Source organism: Mastigoproctus giganteus, chromosome 10 (assembly GCF_048544385.1).
Source record: "Mastigoproctus giganteus isolate SK-2022 chromosome 10, ASM4854438v1, whole genome shotgun sequence".
Classification (NCBI taxonomy): Eukaryota; Metazoa; Arthropoda; class Arachnida; order Uropygi; family Thelyphonidae; genus Mastigoproctus; species Mastigoproctus giganteus.
Genome location: NC_143584.1, coordinates 85,551,170 through 85,570,335, shown reverse-complemented (window position 1 = coordinate 85,570,335; position 19,166 = coordinate 85,551,170). Strand labels below are relative to the sequence as shown.

At 35.9% G+C, this 19,166-nt stretch overlaps 1 protein-coding gene across 1 annotated transcript in view; it reads left to right on the top strand.

The window, feature by feature from the left end:
• LOC150079132 (annulin-like) overlaps nucleotides 1-11,747 on the top strand; it is a 156,913-nt gene extending 145,166 nt beyond the window's left edge. The window contains exons 14-15 of the mRNA XM_090382964.1: nucleotides 4,729-4,868; nucleotides 11,609-11,747. Coding sequence (XP_090239090.1) covers nucleotides 4,729-4,868; nucleotides 11,609-11,747 — 279 coding nt within the window. The remainder of the gene's footprint in view (nucleotides 1-4,728; nucleotides 4,869-11,608) is intronic.
• The last annotated feature ends 7,419 nt before the right edge of the window (nucleotides 11,748-19,166 follow it).

Here is a 19,166-nt window from a genome sequence, read left to right as displayed (position 1 = left end):
TAGCATTAAAGAAAATATTTCTAAAATAAAATGCCACCCACCACAGAAGTAGGAAACCAATGGAAAGGGTGTAATTTTTCTCAAGTGGTCAAATACCACTAGGTTCTCAAAATTCCTAGATTTAATCTGTTTAAATAATTTTATTACTTTTATAGAAATAGTTAGAACATATGTAGGTTTGGTTTTTCCATTTTACACAGTTCTTAACAATAAAAATTCCATAAACCTGCAGACTGTATTGAAAGATTTGCCTTTTAAAATTTTATAATATTTATATAATTATTACATATTTCAATAAAATTTATTTTTTTTCTTCTTGGTGAATTGTATAAAGACTCTAGAGTAAAAATAAACATTATTACTTAGTTACTTATTGTAATTTATATATCGATGAACTGTGTTTTTGGTGAACTGCTTTTTTGATAAATTGCAGTTTTGTTGAATTGTTTTTGGTAATTTTTCCAGATACCCTTCTTATTTATATATAAGTGTATTTATATATATATATATATATATATATATATAAGTGTATTTGAATGATTCACCATACAAAAAAGTAAGATCATAAATTCAGTAGTTAAACTGCAGGTTCTGGGTTCCCTGGGGAAATTCACGAATCACCTCACTGTGCTCTTTAGTAACAGATTCAACCCCCCACCCCTGCATTGGTTGACTTGACAGAATCGTAGTTTCTCCCAGAGGCAGACTGGGAGAAGACTTACCAGACAAAACCTGATATCATTTGAGAAACCCTGGTGGGCCAGAGGTCAGAAGCCAGTGGAGGTTGGTGTGATTTTCAGTATTACACTCTGACCTCTGATACATTCTATTTGTTTTCCCCAGTAAGAATTTTTTAACCCAGTCCATCTCTGGTTTCTCTAGTGAATAATTACTTATTTTAATGGGTAATTGCACGAATATTATCAGGTTTTGTTTTGTTCCATATGTGTTTTCAGACATGGTGAAAATACATTATGGAAAAAAGATTGTGTTGCAGAGAAATGTGGCAAAACAGAGAGAGAGAGAGAGAGAGAGAGAGAGAGAGAGAGAGAGAGAGCTTTGGGTAGGTCAAGCTCTACTTCTGTTGTTTAGAAAAGTGTAGGTTACATTATTGAAAGAATATCCAAAAATTTCAATTCATTATTGAATAAGCCAAAGATTGTAGGATTTTTCATTAAATAAGTTATTTGTTTCACGATTGTTGTACTATCAGAATTTTTTGGCATATTTTTATATTTTTGTGGGGAAATGTTTGAAATATATCTTTATTAAGATTGTTATAGAGTTGCTAGTAATTTTGTGAGGAAGGTGAAGAATTAATCCAAGTTACTTATTTTAGTAATCTCAATTTATTTTCATGCAACTAATTTTATCACTTTCTTGAACAAAATATCTTCGTTATTTCCTGTTGTGAATCCAAGAGATTCAAGAATGACAGCACTTCAACAGAACACTTCACCTTACACAAGTCAGCACGACTCAGGGCAAAGAAAAAGAGAGCCTTTATCCAGCAGAACACAGTGGCCTAACTGTATAAAGGGACTGAAATTGGTAGGCTAGCCCTCACAGATAGTGTACTGGTTGTAATCACTGTCCTCCCACAGTGGTGGAACTCGGGTAGAAAAGAGTTGAGGTCAAAATCTGTCAGTAATGCAAAGAATATTTATGAGCTTTTTTTCACATCATGGATGAATGAGTTGGTCTCAGGCTAGTGTTGCATCATTGCTCTGGCACTTAACACACACACACCTAACTTAATTGCAGGCTACAGAGCCCTGGGGAATTCTTGACGCTGATCCAGAAGAAATATCGGCTGTAAAAGACAGCCGATATTTCTCCTGGATCTTTTAATATTTGAACTGGAATTATTTTAACTTTCTAGTTCTTAATTCATTTCATAAATATGTCTCAGTTCTAATCCCAGTGATATTCATTTCCATCCAGAATTTTTTTATGCCACATTTACTTTATCTTTTGGAATTTGCATTAGCATTAGTTGAGGCATGTGATGCAAGGAAGCAAAGTTTACAGCATCAGAAAAAACTTCCTGTTTCACCCATCCAGTCACTTTAAACATTTGTCTAGTTCGGCCTTAAATTTATTTAAGCTATCAACTTCCACAACAACAGATGGAAGTCTGTTCCAGCAATCAACCACCCACTGGCTAAAGGAAAACTTTTGCACATCTATTCTGCAACTGCCTTTCCTCAGTTTCAATCTATGCCCCCTTCAGGTTCGTAATCTGAGCAAGCAGAAGAATCACATCAGCATTGAGCCTGCTCAAACCATTCAAGGCCTTATACACCTCAACCAGATCACCTTGCAGGTGCCTAGTCTCCAGATGCTGCAACTCTGATATCCCAAAAATATCTGCCTTTGATGCCTTGATCAGCACTTCAAATTCATCATTATTTACTATTCTTCTAGCATAGGTGTACATCAGGCATGTCAAACACGTGGCCCACCAAGATTTCTTGAAAATCTTTTTTTTTTTAATTAAAAGAAATGGAAAAAAATACTAATTAAGTTTACTTTTATTTTCACATAATTTATTTCAAATTTTACGTTTAAGCAATTTTCAATGCAGCACTCAAAAAAGAGAGAAAAGATAGAATATAATGTTTCATTTTTAAGCCTCTGCCTGCAGCTTTGAGTACTACAGACCACAAAGTGTTTGCTCAGTTGTATATTCTTGAATTATATTTTTAACTAGTTAATGTGTGCAGTTAATGTGTTTTATTTATATTAAATTAAAAAGATGCATAATAATAAACGTTGTCAACCCCTAATACCAGTATGAGTAAGAAAAGAACAATCGAGGAAGAATGCTGTAACTTCCAAGAGAAATGGGAGCTAGACTGTTACCGCATCCAGAAAAAGAGCAAAATAGTATACTTAATATGAAGTAAATATATTTTATTCTGCAAAGAATACAGTATCAGGAGACATTATGATACACATCATAAAGAAATCTATGATAAATGCACTGAGAAACATTAAAAGTAAGTTGTTAGAATTGAAATCAATTCTTAAAAACAGCAAAACTTATTTACAAAACCTTCTGAGGAAAATACAGCAGCCATAAAAGCTAGTTACTTGTTATCACATTTAATTGCAAGAAAATCAAAACCTTTTACAGAAGGAGATTTTATCAGTGAGTGTTTAATTAAAGTAGTGGAAGTGTTGTGTCCAGAGAAAGTAAAAAGCTTCAAAAGTGTAAGCTTAAGTAGAAGCACAGTAGCTATTAGGATCGATGAAATAGCTGAGAATTTAAGAAATCAGCTCAATTCAATGATATTATGCAGTAAAATTTACTAATCTTATTAAATTTCATTGTTAATTGAATTGTACTTTTTTAACTAAATACATATAACGACCTAGTTTTTACAAACGTAACATTATAAATTAATACATATAACTTAACAGCAGATAAAACAGGTCATATAACGTAACTCAGAGATAATATTCTTTACTGAAATACATATATATATAGAGTTATAACTGCATTGGGATATAAGTTTAGGGTTATATTTTGTATTGGAATTTTATTTGAAATTGACTAAAAATCATGACTCAGACCAGAGCAGCAAAGCAAAAGGCTCAAACTAATGGGAGCTATGGGTCAGGGGAGAATTGAGGGGAGGGAGCGTTGTCCTCTCAATCACAGCCTTTTGAAATGCACTGCTTGTTTGATGTTTGTGGAGCAATTGTGGAGTAAGGAGTGTGAAGAAATCAGGCTAACTCAGTGTTGTTATGGGCCTATATGAGAGCTTGAAGGACAGGGTTGATGCCCTCGAAGGATTTAAATTGAGGGTCCCATCAAGTTCTCAGCTGCCCCCATCAATGTAGAGCTTGCACTTGAACATCACTCAACACAGCGGCAACCCCCAAGGCAGAATGCGTTGGTCCCTAGTTGTTGTTGGTGACTCTATTGTCAGGGAAACAGGGAACATATTGTGCAAAAAGGATAGGTGGAACAGGACCAGGGGTATGTCTGCCAGGGTCAAAGGTTGATGACGTAGAGCAGATATCATCTTTTGAGGGCACAAAAGGTGATATTGTTGTACACATTGGCACTAATGGTATTAAGAGTAGGAGACCAGTGGAATTACTTAACAACTACAGGCCAATGTTGAAAACAAGCCGTGATTTAGTTTGAATTTGAAAGTATCTGCAATTCTGCCCAGACATGATAGGTGGGAGTATAAAGTGAGAGCCTTGTCGATCAGTTCGGCCCTGGAGAGATTGTGTAAGGCTCAAGGGGCAGAATTTTTCTCAGCCTGATCTGTGCTTGTTAACAGACTGCTTCTACAGGCATGGGATACACTTAAATAGAAAGGGTGCAATATTTGCTAATGCTATTGAGGCAGAAATAAGTGGGTCGGAAAGGGGCTCACATTCTTGGTGATTCCTTTCTACTTCTCTCTCTCTCTCTATCAGGGTAACTCGGGAATTTTTTTTTTTTTTTTTTTTTCTTGGCTGGTGCAGCATAAGCCTCAGGCTTCCTTGCACCATATAGCTAATAATAATAAAAAAAAATTATTGCATATATCTGAAAATATTAACCCTTTCTTTATGTGTTATTATAATTTGACACTGATTGCCATTTAAATTACTGCTGTATCAAATATAATTTTTTTTAGGCAAAATAGCTTAAGGAAATTCAATATTTTCATATTTCTTATGCTATAAAGATATTAGTAATGCACTTAATTTTTTTTTATGCAGGCTCCTGATAATACAGAGGCAGGTAAGGAAATAGAGATTCGTGTTTCGTTTGTTAACTCGCTACCCATAGAAGTTAAAAGTGGGACTTTCACTCTGGAGATGCCTCGTCAGGCGACCTCTCTGATTTCGGATTTATCAGGGTAAGTATTTATTTTACTTTCTGAGTAAGGTATTCTGCATAAACAATTTGAAATAAAGCAACAGACTCAAACCTGTTCCATTCTTAAATGATATTTCCAAGATTTATTTCGTTCTCCATGGTTATATTCTCACAGTATTCAAGAGTTTGGCTGAAGAAAGTAGCATAGGCCATCGAAAACTACCAAGATTGTTTTTATGATTTGTCTTTCATTTTAATATTTAAATTTATATTTTGTGTGTATTCAGTTTTATTTGTATAGTTACATTTTATCCTTTTTTTAGCATATTGTGTTTACAATATATTAAATTTTTTTAATATATTTAGTTGTTTTCAAGTTATCTATTCAAAATACAGTGCAACCCAGTAAAATGCAGGTGTCAGGTGATAACATTAATAGCCACATTATAAGTGAAGCACATTATAGCTGAAAAAAATTATATAATTTTTTTCCCAGTTTTTTAACATCTGGTGAGTATGGGTTTGGCACACCCAGGATCCTGAGCTGGATATCATCATTCTTCTCTTTCTTGGTGATTCCTTTCTACTTCTCTCTCTCTCTCTATCAGGGTAACTTGAGATTTTTTTTTTTTTTGGCTGGTGCAGCATAAGCCTCAGGCTTCCTTGCACCATATAGCTAATAAAAATAATAATAATATACTTTATTTAATAAATAAATACTTTATTTACTAATGTTTTATTAGTATACAGACCAAAACTATTAAAGGTTATGTCATTCCCTTTATATCCTGCTAATACACAATGGACATATATTTTACGCATTCATTCTGAAATATGTAATTTAGTTTGCCGGAACTGATGAGAGCATTTTTCCAGTACATAATTTAATATTGGTCAGATTCAATAAATGAAAATGTTCACTATCACTGTGATGTTCAAACTGTGCCATTATCTCATTAATGTTTGGAGGTCAGATGAACTCATGAGACATGTGGCAGAGAAGAAAAATGCATGGGTTACATATAAATTAACATGTGACACAGAAGCCTATGACAGATATAAGCTGGTCTGTAACCAAGTCACAAGGAGGCTAGGCAGACAAAGACAGATTATGAGAAATCTTTGGCAAAGGATGCAAAGAAAAACAACAAAGAGTTCTTTACGTATGTAAACTCTAGAAGGAAGGGGATGAATCAGATTGGTGGAATGGATATCAATGGTTCAACTGTTGATCATCCTGCTCAGGTGGCTAGCAAACTAAATGAGTATTTTGCATCTACATTCACCCATGAGGAGTTATTCAGGGAGGGGAATGCCAGAGGTGAACCAAACTCTGGCAGTGAGCTAGATGATTTTGTAATAACTGAGAGGAAAGTTGAGGAGAAATTGTTGAAGATAAACATAAGAAAGGCACCTGGGGTGAATGGGATCTATCCAGTTATATTAAAGGAGGCAGCAAAGGAAGTAAGAAAACCCTTAACCATAATTATGAGAGCTTCCTTGGACTCAGGGGAGGTACACATGGACTGGAGATGTGCAAAAATGACCCCAATTCACAAAGGGTGACACAAGTAATTATAGACCTGTTAGTTTAAATTCTGTTCCAGGGAAATGGAGGCACTGGTTAAAGAAGCACTGCAGGATCATCTAGACAAGACTTCAGTTATAGCTCAGACACAGCATGGGTTTGTTAAGGGGAAGTCTTGTCTGACCAATTTGATTAGATACTATGATGTGGTCACAAAGGAACTGTATGCAGGGAATAAGTTTGATATCGTATATTTGGATCTTAGAAAGGCTTTTGATACTGTTGCACGTGGAAGACTGCTGCACAAATTGGAGCAGTTCGGCATTGGAGGCAAATTACTGCTACGGATAAAGGGATGGTTGAGTGGGAGAAGGCAGAGTGGTAATCAATGGACACTGCTCTTCGTGGACTAATGTTATTAGTGGAGTCCCTAATGGTTTAGTGTTGGACCCATTGTTGTTTTCTGTATTTTTTAATGATATTGATGATGGTATATCAGGCTTAATGTTCAAGTTTGCAGATGATACTAAGGTTGGCAAGGTTGTTAATGACACTAATGACAGTACACTGCTGCAACAGGATCTAGAAAAGTTGAACAGATTGGCTGAGAGGTGGCAAATGAAGTTTAACATTGACAAATGTAAAGTACTACATATGGGAAACAGCAACCCCAGAGTAACGTATCAACTCTGTAGTACTACACTGACAGTGGTGGAGAATGAAAAGGATCTGGGGATAATTGTGCAGGCAGATATGAAGTTTTCTGAGCAGTGCAGACGGTCTGCAAGAGTAGCTCATGGTGTCTTGTCAGTGATATACAGGAATTTTTCTAACAGGGATAAGGAGAGGTGATTATCCCCTTGTATAAGGCGATGAACACCTTGAGTACTATATACAGGTCTGAAAGCCTCATTTTAAGAAGACTGTAGAGCTGTTGGAACGATTACAGAGAAGGGTAACAAGATTGGTGAGAGGAACAAAGGGTTGCTCTTACGAAGAAAGGCTTAAGTTATGCAGATGACAGTGTTTCAAGACTAGGCACCTACGAGGTGATCTGATTGAGGTCTATAAAGCCTTGAATGGTTTGAACATGCTCAGTGCTGATGGGATTCTTTCTCTTGCTCAGAATAAACCTGAGAGGGCATAAATTCAAATTGAGGAAAGACAGTTGGAGGATAGATGTGTGGAAGTTTGCCTTTAGCCAGTGGGTAGTTGTTTGTTGGAATAGACTTCCATCTTTTGTTGTGGAAGTTGATAGCCTAAATAAATTTAAGGCTGAGCTGGACAGGTATAAGCGTTTTTTTTTTTGGCTGATGCTGCATTAGCTTGCATTCTTGCTTCATATGCCGCTACTAATGCTAATGCTTTCAAGCCCTTTGTTAATTTGTGGTACTTTTACTTAAATGAGTCACCCTCTGTTGCAGTCATGTTGTTTGTCAATTTTTTTCCCACTGTTCACAGAAGCTGCAATTTTTTCCTTATTCAGGTAATGTGCAATTGGAGCTTCTGTATCCACCTCAATATAAGCAGGCGGGTCATTTGTTCCGAGACTGCCACCAAGTACATTACAAGCAGCTTATGCTTCTTGTTTTGAAAATACTGCTAATTCAAGATTATTATTCATGATCTCGTCTTTTGCAATACATTTTTTTCAGCAGTTTACAATTTCTGTTGAGCTTACTTTCTTCCACACTAATCCAATATTGTATGCAACATCTTTCAGTGTTAATGTTTTCAGATTTTCTAGAACTCCAATTTTTAAATTCACAACACCAGCAAGACCACGATAGTACATTTTGAAGACTTGAATAATGCCGTGATCCGTGGGGGGGCAGAAGAAGTGCAGTTGTATTTGCATTCCTTGGCAGAAAGCGACTCTGATCATGCCATCTTTCGATTTCAGAATGTCAATAAGGATGGGCCAAGCAGTGATCCAACAGTAACAGAGGCTTTTCTTCAAGTTTTGCGGAAAGAAATTGGCATCTCACTGATGATACAAACTCACTTTGTGAGTTTGTATTATCAGTGAGTAAACCAATGTGAAAATATCACTCATCATCCAAGTGTTGGAGCTATTTTTATAAATCACAGGTAGCGATTTCATGTTGACATGTTTAAAATGCTGGGAACTTTGACGTTTACCAGTGTGCATTGGCTTTAGCTTGTGATTTCCAGTCTTGTTTGCAACAATAAAACAGTAATTCTTTCTTGGTTAGTTTTCATACCCACTTTGTTTGGTGCCTTTTTAATATCCAGTGACTTGTCTGGGAGAGGTTTATAGTACAGTGCTGTTTCATCACAGTTATGCAACTGTTCATCTGTAAATTCACCATCTTGAATCACATTATGCAGGGATTCAGGAAATGCTTCTGTTGCTGTTATGTCACCAAATGCAGATTGCCTCTAACTACTTGTGATATCCCACAAAAAGCCTTCCAACTCCAAAACCACCCTTCAGATACTTTAAATGTATCATCATCTCCACCAAGTAGCCTATGAAATTTAAGTTCCTGTGCTTTCAAAATCATGCCATTTATTGGTATATATTCACTACGCTTCCATAGAAACCATTTGTATAAGTAGTCCACATCACTATTTTCACAAAGCCTAGTTTTCTTTCTTTGGAGGCCTAGTTTTCTTTCTTTGGAGGCCTACTTCATCTTCTTTGGAGTCTATGAATGAACTCAGTTTACTTGCTGTTTCATCCAACCATGGATCATTACTTCTGGAATTCCACACTTGCAAAATATACTGCATTTTATTTCATCATTCTTAACTCTTTTGATAATCTTAACTTTTCTTCAACTAATCATTTTTTCTTTTGATGGTGATTACTTCAGTCATACTGATTTACTAATTTTGCCACATATTTATTTCTGATGCCCTAGAATTTAGCATGTTTTGAGAAAACTAAATCAAAACCAAACTGTCATGACTATCATAGTGCCAAAGTGGTCACCTGATTTCTCCATTTCTCCATAAATCACTTGTCAGTTCATGTAATTTTTTTGTCTAGTTTAGATGTTAGCAGTTTTTGCTATCTTAAGTGTAACTTATAGTTCGAAGAAAGGAACTCATGCTGTTCTTTGCAAAAATTTACTTTGTAACTAATGAAATGCACTTGACAGATGGTAGTTGTAATCCCCTCCAGAGGTAGCTGTTTGTAATTAGCGTTCCACTGATATACTCTTTTATTGCATCTCAAGGTGAGGGGCAAAACTGGAGTAATCTCTGATCAGTCTGTGGTTTAAAAAAATTACTCTGCAGCTGAGTGCTGAATATACAGCCAATTTTTAGCTAATTTACCCCTCTTGTGCTTATGACACACATCCGCTTGTAGTTGACCGGAATCAATTCGCTTCAAAATGTCTAATTTAATTTTCAAATTCAGTCTTTTTCTTATATTTATAGCCTTTGTACTGCATCCAGATGTTGTTGCTTTTTCATTTTTATCCACCATTATTAAATTAACATGGGATAAATTTCACTGATCGTGGGAAAATTTCTCAAGTAGATACATCTGGTAATACACAGTAGATATGAGTATATACAGTATTTACTTTTTTTTTTCCAGTTTTCAATATGAAATTGCTAGTTCTTTTTTGAACATATATAACACATAATACCCCTCTCCAATAATTTCAACAAGTTCTTTTTTTGAAAGTTTCGGCTCCTTGAACACACTACAGGTGATCCCCACTTAATGCTGATAATTCGTTCCAGAAAAACAGAGCACTAAGTGAATCCGTGCTAAGCAAGCACCGCATTCCCATAAGGTAACATACGTATTTGTGAGTTGTGGTCGATGCCATAGGATATTTCCTATTCAATAATAAACGGTAGTGAAAAGATGCACAAATGTCGGTCAAAATATTTAATATTCAAATATTTGTACATATAAAATATTCTGCATTACATACATATATAATTATGTGGTAACTACTTACGTATCAAAATTAAACTTAAAATTCCAATTAAAATCATTTATTTAATTGATGAATTTAATCATGAAAATTGTGTCAATTTTGGGTTGTACTTTGGCCTTCTTCCTGGTAAACTAAAAGGGGTTTTAATTTTAAATCCCCCACAGCTTTACCACCCAACAATAAAGCTTGGAAACCTGGTATGTTTGTTTTTTTCTTTCAATATGAAACTTCTTTTAGGCATTCGTTTCCAAAAAAGTCCTGCTTCATCTATGTTAAACTTGTTGAGAAGTATAACATATAATACCCCTCTTCAATAATTTTAACAAGTTCTTTTTTGGAAGTTTCGGCTCCTTGATCTGCATTTATGGCTTCTCCCTGGATTTTAAATCTATTCAACTGGCCTTTACTAGTTTTAAATGGTTTAGCTTTTTTTTTTTTAGGTGAGTTTTCTTCAGATCATCATGTAGGCTAATCTCTCTGTCTTTTTTTTTATAATATTTAACTTAACTGAATTCTGCATTGGATATTATCTTCAATAAAATTAGTTAAAGTCTCACCATTTCAATCCTAATAGTAGCCCAGCCCTAACTGCTTGCAGTGGAACAGCTGTCTTTCCCCCTGCTAAAATTAATTCTTTATTTTTTATAATTGTCCTTACAGTTAAACTTGCCAGTCCTAAATTATGACACACATCCGCTTGTAGTTGACCGGAATCAATTAGCTTCAAAATGTCTAATTTAATTTTCAAATTCAGTCTTTTTCTTATATTTATAGCCTTCGTACTGCATCCAGACGTTGTTGCTTTTTCAATTTTATCTACCATTATTAAATTAACGTGGGATAAATTTCACTGATCGTGGGAAAATTTCTCAAGTTGGCGTGGGAAACGTTTTAATGCTGTTTTGCTATTCATTTTCAAGCTGTCGACTCCATCAAATGAAACGATTTCATTAAATATGCCAAAAATGCAATCTGTAAAAGAGTGCTATGGTGATTTGTGACAGCATTATAGTCAGATATGGGTTATAATTTAAGAACAGCATTATAACGAATCAGCGTAAAGCGAACCGCATTATGAGGGCCTACTGTACTTTTTTCATAAATTTTTTTGGGGTACATGATAATACCCTCAATATATCCAAAACTGTGATATGAAGAGGCACATTATATTGGGGTTGCACTGTAATTTATATGTATATTATATAGATATGTAAATTAATTTCCATGCGTTGTACATAATTTATCCCATGTACACAGGTATATTCTGCATGAAATAAAACAATTTCTTGATGAAATGTCAAGTTGACTTTTCTTTTTACTTTATAGTCCTGTTTCGTCTGGTAAGGATGTAAAAACAACATTCAAAGTGACTCCACTAAGGAAAGGAGAAAACTTTATTTTGGTTAAATTTTCTTCTAAAGAGTTGAGCTCTGTAGAAGGCTTTGTAACAAACACCATTCTTTAGCAGCTTATGGAATTTTTCTACCAAATAAATTATTCTTTTCTAGTAATGTTGATTCCACTCCTGTAATTCTATTTCTATATTTAAACAGCCAAAATATTTCAGTTCTAGACATAGTTCAGATATTCTTCCTCAAGTTCCTGTGTAATAAAATATATTTTTAACTTGTGGACATATTTCTTCTCTGTCTTTAAATAAATGTCTTATTAGGAAACTTGTTGGAAGCACTAACATTTTTCCATACGTCTATAAACAATACACCAGCAAAAAATTCAGTGAAAATAGTTAATTAATATTAAATACTGAGTCATTCATGACTGCTTAAAAACATAATTATACCCCCATAATTTTAGTTTCTAAAATTACAAGTAAAATTATAACCGTTTCAAAGTTCTGAATGGCAAAAGTGATGGAAGTCACCGAACTGCTGTCCCTTTTAGTGTGGTAGTTAATAAGCATTATGTCAGAGTGGTGTAACCCTACAAAAAAAAAAGAAATTACCAGAATGCTCTATAAAAAAGGAGAGAGGTGATTATATTTACAAGGGTGAATTACTAAAAAATAAAATAAACTATCAATGATAATATATGGAGTTATTTGGATTTTATTTTCCATTTATTTTCCAGTTCTTTCATAAAAAATGAAATTCAATTTCAGTGAATGTAAAAAAAAAATAATTTACATCTTATAAATTCATCTGCTATTAACATATGAAAGTTTTCATTCAGTTTGTCAAAATGTATTCAACAGCTAAAAGGACAGAGGACAATACTTCATTTCACAAAGTAATGGCAAAAATATTAACTACATGAACTACAATATAACATTTCTTAATCAAGCAGGACATCTAGATAGCAGCAGCAGTAGCATTCTCTTGCATAGTACAGAAGGAGAAGGCTGGGTTCAATTAAACCTCCTATTTGAAATTGCAAGATACGTGTGCATCTGTTGTGACACAAGGAACATTCCAAAATTAGTCAGAAAAAGGTTGAATAGTTTTATTCTCAGAAACAAGGAATTTTCCATCTCTAAAAACGGTTAAATTGACCAGAGAATAGACATGGCTTACAGAGACATCATACTAATATCTCATGGCCTTAACTCTATACAGATTCAAACTAATTCTGACTGTTAGTGTTGTCATAAAAAATAACATTAGGATGCTCAACAAGGAGTAGAGAAGGAGATCAAATTTACAACAGTGACTTATTAATGATTATTGGCACATAATAGTATCTGTGGCTGATGCCTTAATAAAATTGAAACAAAATAAAACCAAATAATTAAGAAAATTAATGCATAATTTAGAATTTATGAATAAAATTCTATATTAATTTGAAGATTAAAAGACATAAGCAACAGTTTAGGCCAGTGAAGTAAGAACTACCACAATCATAATGTAAAGTCAGTTAATCTAATGTTATAATTAAATTATTAATGTAATGTTATAATTAAATTAATACACTTAATTATAGCTGACTTACTCTTCTGTTTATTCCAGCAATAAAGTATATTTCTGCATTTGGTTTTTTTTTTTTTTATTTTGCAATTTATAAATTTGCAATAAATTCACTTTAGTGTATTTAACTTTACAAAATGATATGCCACCCCCACCCATCTGGTTAACATTAGCATTAGTAGAGGCATATGATGCAAGAAAGCTAGCTTATAAAGCATCAGCCAAAAAAATAAAACAAAAAAACATTCTCGTTTCACCCATCCATAAGTCTAAATGTTTGTCGAGTTCTGCCTTGAATTTATTTAAGCTGTCAACTTCTACAGCAGCTGATGGAAGTTTATTCCACCAATCAACCACCCACTGGCTAAAGGCAAATTTCTGCACATCTCTTCTACAACTGTCTTTCCTCAATTTGAATCTATGCACCCTCAGGTTCTTAAACTGAGCAAGAGGAAGAATCCCATTAGCATTCAGTTTGCTCAACCCATTCAGGGCCTTATACACCTTAATCACACCACCTCGCAGGTGCCTACTCTCCAGGTGCTACAATTTGCAGAGCTTAAGCCTTAGCAAGAGCACCCATTTGTTCTCCTCACCAATCTTGTTTCCCTTCTTTGTACTCATTCTAGCAACTCTACATCCTTCCTAAAACAAGGCCTCCAGAACTGTACACAGTACTCTAGTTGTGGCCTGACAATTGCCTTGTACAATGGTATAATCACCTCCCTGTCCCTGCTAGCAAAATTCCTATACATCATTGACAAGACTACATGACCTGCTCTGGCAGCCCGTCTGCACTCTTGGCGCACTATAGCCTTAGATGCTGATGCGCCATAAAAATCCTAATAACCAACCAACCAACCATCTGCACTCCACAGAGAACTTCATATCTGACTGCACAGTTACCCCCCAAGTCTTTTTCACTTTCTACTTCCCTGAGTGTAGTACCACACAGTTGGTACGTTTCTCTTGGGTTACTGCTACCCATGCAGTACTTTGCATTTGTCAATGTTAAACTTCAGTTGCCACTTCTCAGCCCATTTGCCCAATTAGTCTAGATACAGATGGAGTAGTATACTGTCTTTAACCACCCTGACAACCTTTATATCATCTGAAAACTTTGACATTAATCCTTTTATGTATTCATCAGTATCATTGATGAATACACAAAACGGGTTTGGTGTTCCCCAGGGTTTGGGCCCAGCACCAAACCCTGGGGAACTCCACTAATAACATTTGTCCATGAAAAGCAGTGTTCATTGATTACCACTGTCTGTCATCTCCCACTCAACCAACCTTTTATCCAATTTGGCAACTTACCTTTAATGCCATACCTCTCCAATTTGTACAGCAATCTTCCATGTGCAACAGTATCAAAAGGTTTCCTGAAATCCAAGTACAGTCGATTCCATTTATTTGAACACATCAGGACTAGTGTGTTTTGGCCCGATTAAGCGGCTACCCCAATTATCTGAAGTTTCACATAAATAGTTAAAAATACAATGAACCCCCGCTTTACAATTGGTTCACTTTACAATCAAATCGCATTACGATGGACTCGCCATAGTAAAGTACCGTTCATTATATGATGTGTAGTAAGCGCTGGCCATTGTGATCACGTTTGTGAATTGAATTTTAATTCTATTAAATAGAGATTCTAATTAGCGAAAATAGGAGGAATATTATCCACAGGCTATAAAAGTAAAGATATATTAAGCACAAATTTACCCTTTATTACCTTACCAATTAAAAAAATAAATGATACATGAAAATCAGAAGAACATACGTGATAATCAGAATAATTAATACGTACTGTAATATGTACATACTAACTAGTTGACATTTCTGTTCACTGACATTTGTGGGGTGGGGGTTAAAATTTAAAACAGTAAAAAGATAAGCAATCAATAACAAAGAACATGGCACACACAAATTGCAAGTAACACAATACGCACAAGTGAGAATAGAGTAACAAGTTACGAAACTTTAAATATAGGAATAAAGAGAAGATTGTGAAAATTAATTTTTTATGTGATTGAAGATTTCATGGAAGTGTAAACACATTTCACCATAACCCACAGAATTCCAGCTGTCGGTATTATCGCAAATTCAATAAGATCAAGATTGCACTAACAGAAAAGCTCAATAAAGAGGTGACTGCTAATTGTTTTTATTGTTCTATGGTTGTGATCTCCAGAAATCCGACCATACCATGTGGTTTGGTCGGAGACAATCGTAGGGTAATCTCCAGTGCTGCAGTCTGTTGCCCCGATTAAGCTGCATGTTGTCCCAATTAAGTAGCATGTTATCCCAATTAAGCGAAGTAAACTCTGGCTATTTTCTCAATTGGGTTCTGTTTTTTAAGATTTGTCCCAAATAAACAGCTCCCCCCAATTAACCGGAATCCACTGTTTATGATAACAAAATTATTTTTGACATTCAGTTTCTTTGTGACCACATCATAGCATCCAATCAAATTGATCAGACAAGACCTCCTTTTAACAAACCCATGCTGTGTCTGATTTATTGCTGCAGACTTGTCTAGATGATCCTGCAGTGCATCTTTAACCAGTGACTCCATTATTTTACCTGGGACACAAGTTAAACTAACAGGTCTATAGTTACTTGTGTCACCTTTTGAACCCCCTTTGTGAATTGGTGATATATTTGCACACCTCCCCTGAGTCCAAGGAAGCTCTCATAATTATGGCTAAGGGTTTGCTTAGTTACTTTGCTACCTAATTTAATATAACTGGATAGATCCCGTCCACCCCAGGTGCCTTCCTTATGTTTCACTTCAACAATTTCTCCTCTACTTTGCTCTCAGTTATTACAAAATCACTTAGCTCCCTGTTAGAGTTTGATAAATGTCTGGCATTCCCTTCACTGAATAACTCCTCATGTGTGAATGTAGATGCAAAGTACTCATTCAGTTTATCAGCTACCTGAGCATGATCATCAATAGTCAACCCCTCTATGTTAAGTGGTCCAATCTGATTCATCCCTTTTCTTCTAGAGTTTACATAAGTAAAGAACTCTTTGCTGTTTTTCTTTGCATCCTTTGTCAAAGATTTCTTGTAATCTGCTTTCGCCTGCCTAACCTCCTTTGTGACTTGATCACAGACAAGCTTATATCTGCCATAGGCTTCTGTGTCACCTGATATTTTATATGCATCCCATACATTTTTCTTCTCTACCATGAGCCCCATTAATTCATCTGACACCCAATTAGGCTTGAACCTTGAACAGGATTTCTTAGTTGGAATGAAAAGCCTTGTAGCCTCCAAGATTAAGTCCCTGAAGGATTCCATTTAGAATTCAACATTGGTAACATCATCAGTTGATCCCACTGTACAGAATTTAAAAACTGACTGAGACCTCTGTAGTCACCTTTATGAAAGCAAAAGCCCTTCTCTTTAGCCTTGATGGTAGTTACATCTTTAAGTAATTCCCATATCAGTACATTGTGATCACTGTCACCCAGTGGTTCCTTTATCTGCAAATTCTTAATGCATGCATAATCACTGCTGATAATCAGATCAAGAGTATTACTCCCTCTGGTTGCCTCTCAAACATGTTGCTATAGAAAACAGGCGCCTCCGTAGCCAGGTGGGAAGGAGCAGCAGTGCATAGCACACGCTTCTTGATTAGACCGGGGTTCAAGCCCGTCACCACCAATTACGGAGGATGCAGAAAGGTCAGGGAATGACCACCGCATATCCCGGAGCAATATGGCCTTAGTTGCTAATGCTCCTAAAAACCAAATAACAAACAAACAAACAATAGAAAACAGTCATCCAATAAATCCAAAAAAGTCTTGCTATATCTGGAAAATTAAAATCACCTGTTATATGACATTCTGATTTTCTGGCCCAATCTATTTCCCTGTACAATTTCTCATTAGACTCATCATATTCATTAGACCTATAACACACACCTACTCTCATTTTTCTTTTCCCAGTGCTTATGTCACACCAAACAGACTCAACATTGCATTGTCCACCAACATCAATTTGATGCTCTTCCTTAGATTTTGTGTAGTAGTAGTAGTAGTAGTAGTAGTAATAGTAGTAGTAGTGGCATGTGATGCAAGAAAGCAAGTGTATGAGCTTATGCAGCATCAACCAAAAAAAAAAAAAAAAAAATCACACCATTCCCTATTCCCTCCAAATGCCTGTCCAGCTCCTCCTTAAATTTATTTAACCTATCAACTTCCACAATGACAGATGGAAGTTTGTTCCAGCAATTAACCACCCGCTGGCTAAAGGCAAATTTCCGCACATCTGTTCTACATCTGTCTTTTCTTAATTTGGATTTATGCCCCTTAGGTTCATAATCCGAACAAGTGGAAGGATGCCATCAGACTTCAGCATGGTCAACCCATTCAAGGCCTGTTGGCAATGCAATGTTGAGTCTGTTTGGTGTGACATAAGCACTGGGAAAGGAAAAATGAGAGTAGGTGTGTGTTATAGGCCTAATGAATATGATGAGTATAATGAGCAATTGTAGAGAAATAGATTGGGGCCAGAAAATCAGAATGTCTTATAACGGGGGATTTTTAACTTTCCAGTTTTTTTAACAATGTGTTTCTTAACTAACAGCATAACCCCTCCTCCCATCCTATCCTATCTATCCTTTCTGTACACTTTGTACTGCCCAAATTTCAATTCTTCACTGCTTATATCTTTGTGACACCATGTCTCTGATATCCCAAAAATATCTGCCTTTGATGTCTTGAATAGCACTTCAAGCTCATCAAATTTATTAACTATACTACGAGCATTGGTGTACATGCACCTGTTTCTACTCGTAGTTACCCTAACACAGCCAAGGTATTTATTTGTTCCACTATGACTCCCAACAGTCCTGGAAATCTCCATTGCCTTGCTTTCCATGCTGCTGCTTATTCCAATAGAAACAGTGCAAGAATCACTTTTGCTTCTGCCGGCGGCCACTGTTAACCTTTTAGTTTGTGTACCCCCCCAAACTAGCAGTTTTCCGACCCACCTAACACTGCCTGAATAGCATCAGCAAATATTCTTGCACCCTTTCTATTTAGGTGTACCCCATTCCTGCAGAAGCAGTCTCTCCTGTCAACAAGCACAGACCAAGCTGAAAAAAATTCTACCCCTTGAGCTTTGCCCAATCTCTCCAGGGCCGAATTGATCGACAATGCTCTCATCATATACTTCCTCCTATCATGTCTGGACAGAATTGCAGACACTTTCACATTCAACCCTAACTCGCGACTTTTTTTCAACATTAACCTGTACTTGTTGAGTAAATCTGCAGATCTCTTGCTTTTAATGTCATTAGTTCCAACGTGTACAACAATATCACCTTTTGTGCCATTAAAAGATGATATCTATTCTACAACATCATCAACTTTTGCCTCTGGAAGACATGCCCTGGTCATTAAAGGACTTAAATTGGGGGACCCATCAAGCTCTCAGCTGCCCACATTAACGCCAGAGCTTGCACTCGATCACCAGGCAACACAGCAACAACCGCCAAACAGAATGCGCTGGTCCCACAGGAACCAGTTGTTATCAGTGACTATTGCCAGGGAAACGGGGAATATATTGTGCAAAAAGGATAGGTGGAAGAGGACCAGGTATGTCTGCCAGGGGCAAAGGATGATGATGTTCTTCAGCAGATATCATTTTTTATGGGCACAAAAGGTTGTTGTTGTACTCATTTGCACTAATGACATTAAGAGTAGGAGAATGGCAGAATTACTTAACAAAGTCAGTGTTGAAAAAAAGCCATGAGTTACGGTTGAATATGAAAATGTCTGCAATTTTACCCAGATACGATAGGAGGGAGTATATGACAAGAGCCTTGTCAACCAATTTGGCCCTGGAGAGATTGTGCAACGTTCATGGGTAGAATTTTTCTCAGCCTGGTCTGTGCTTGTTAACAAGAGAGACTGTTTCTACAGGGATGGGATATACTTAAATAGA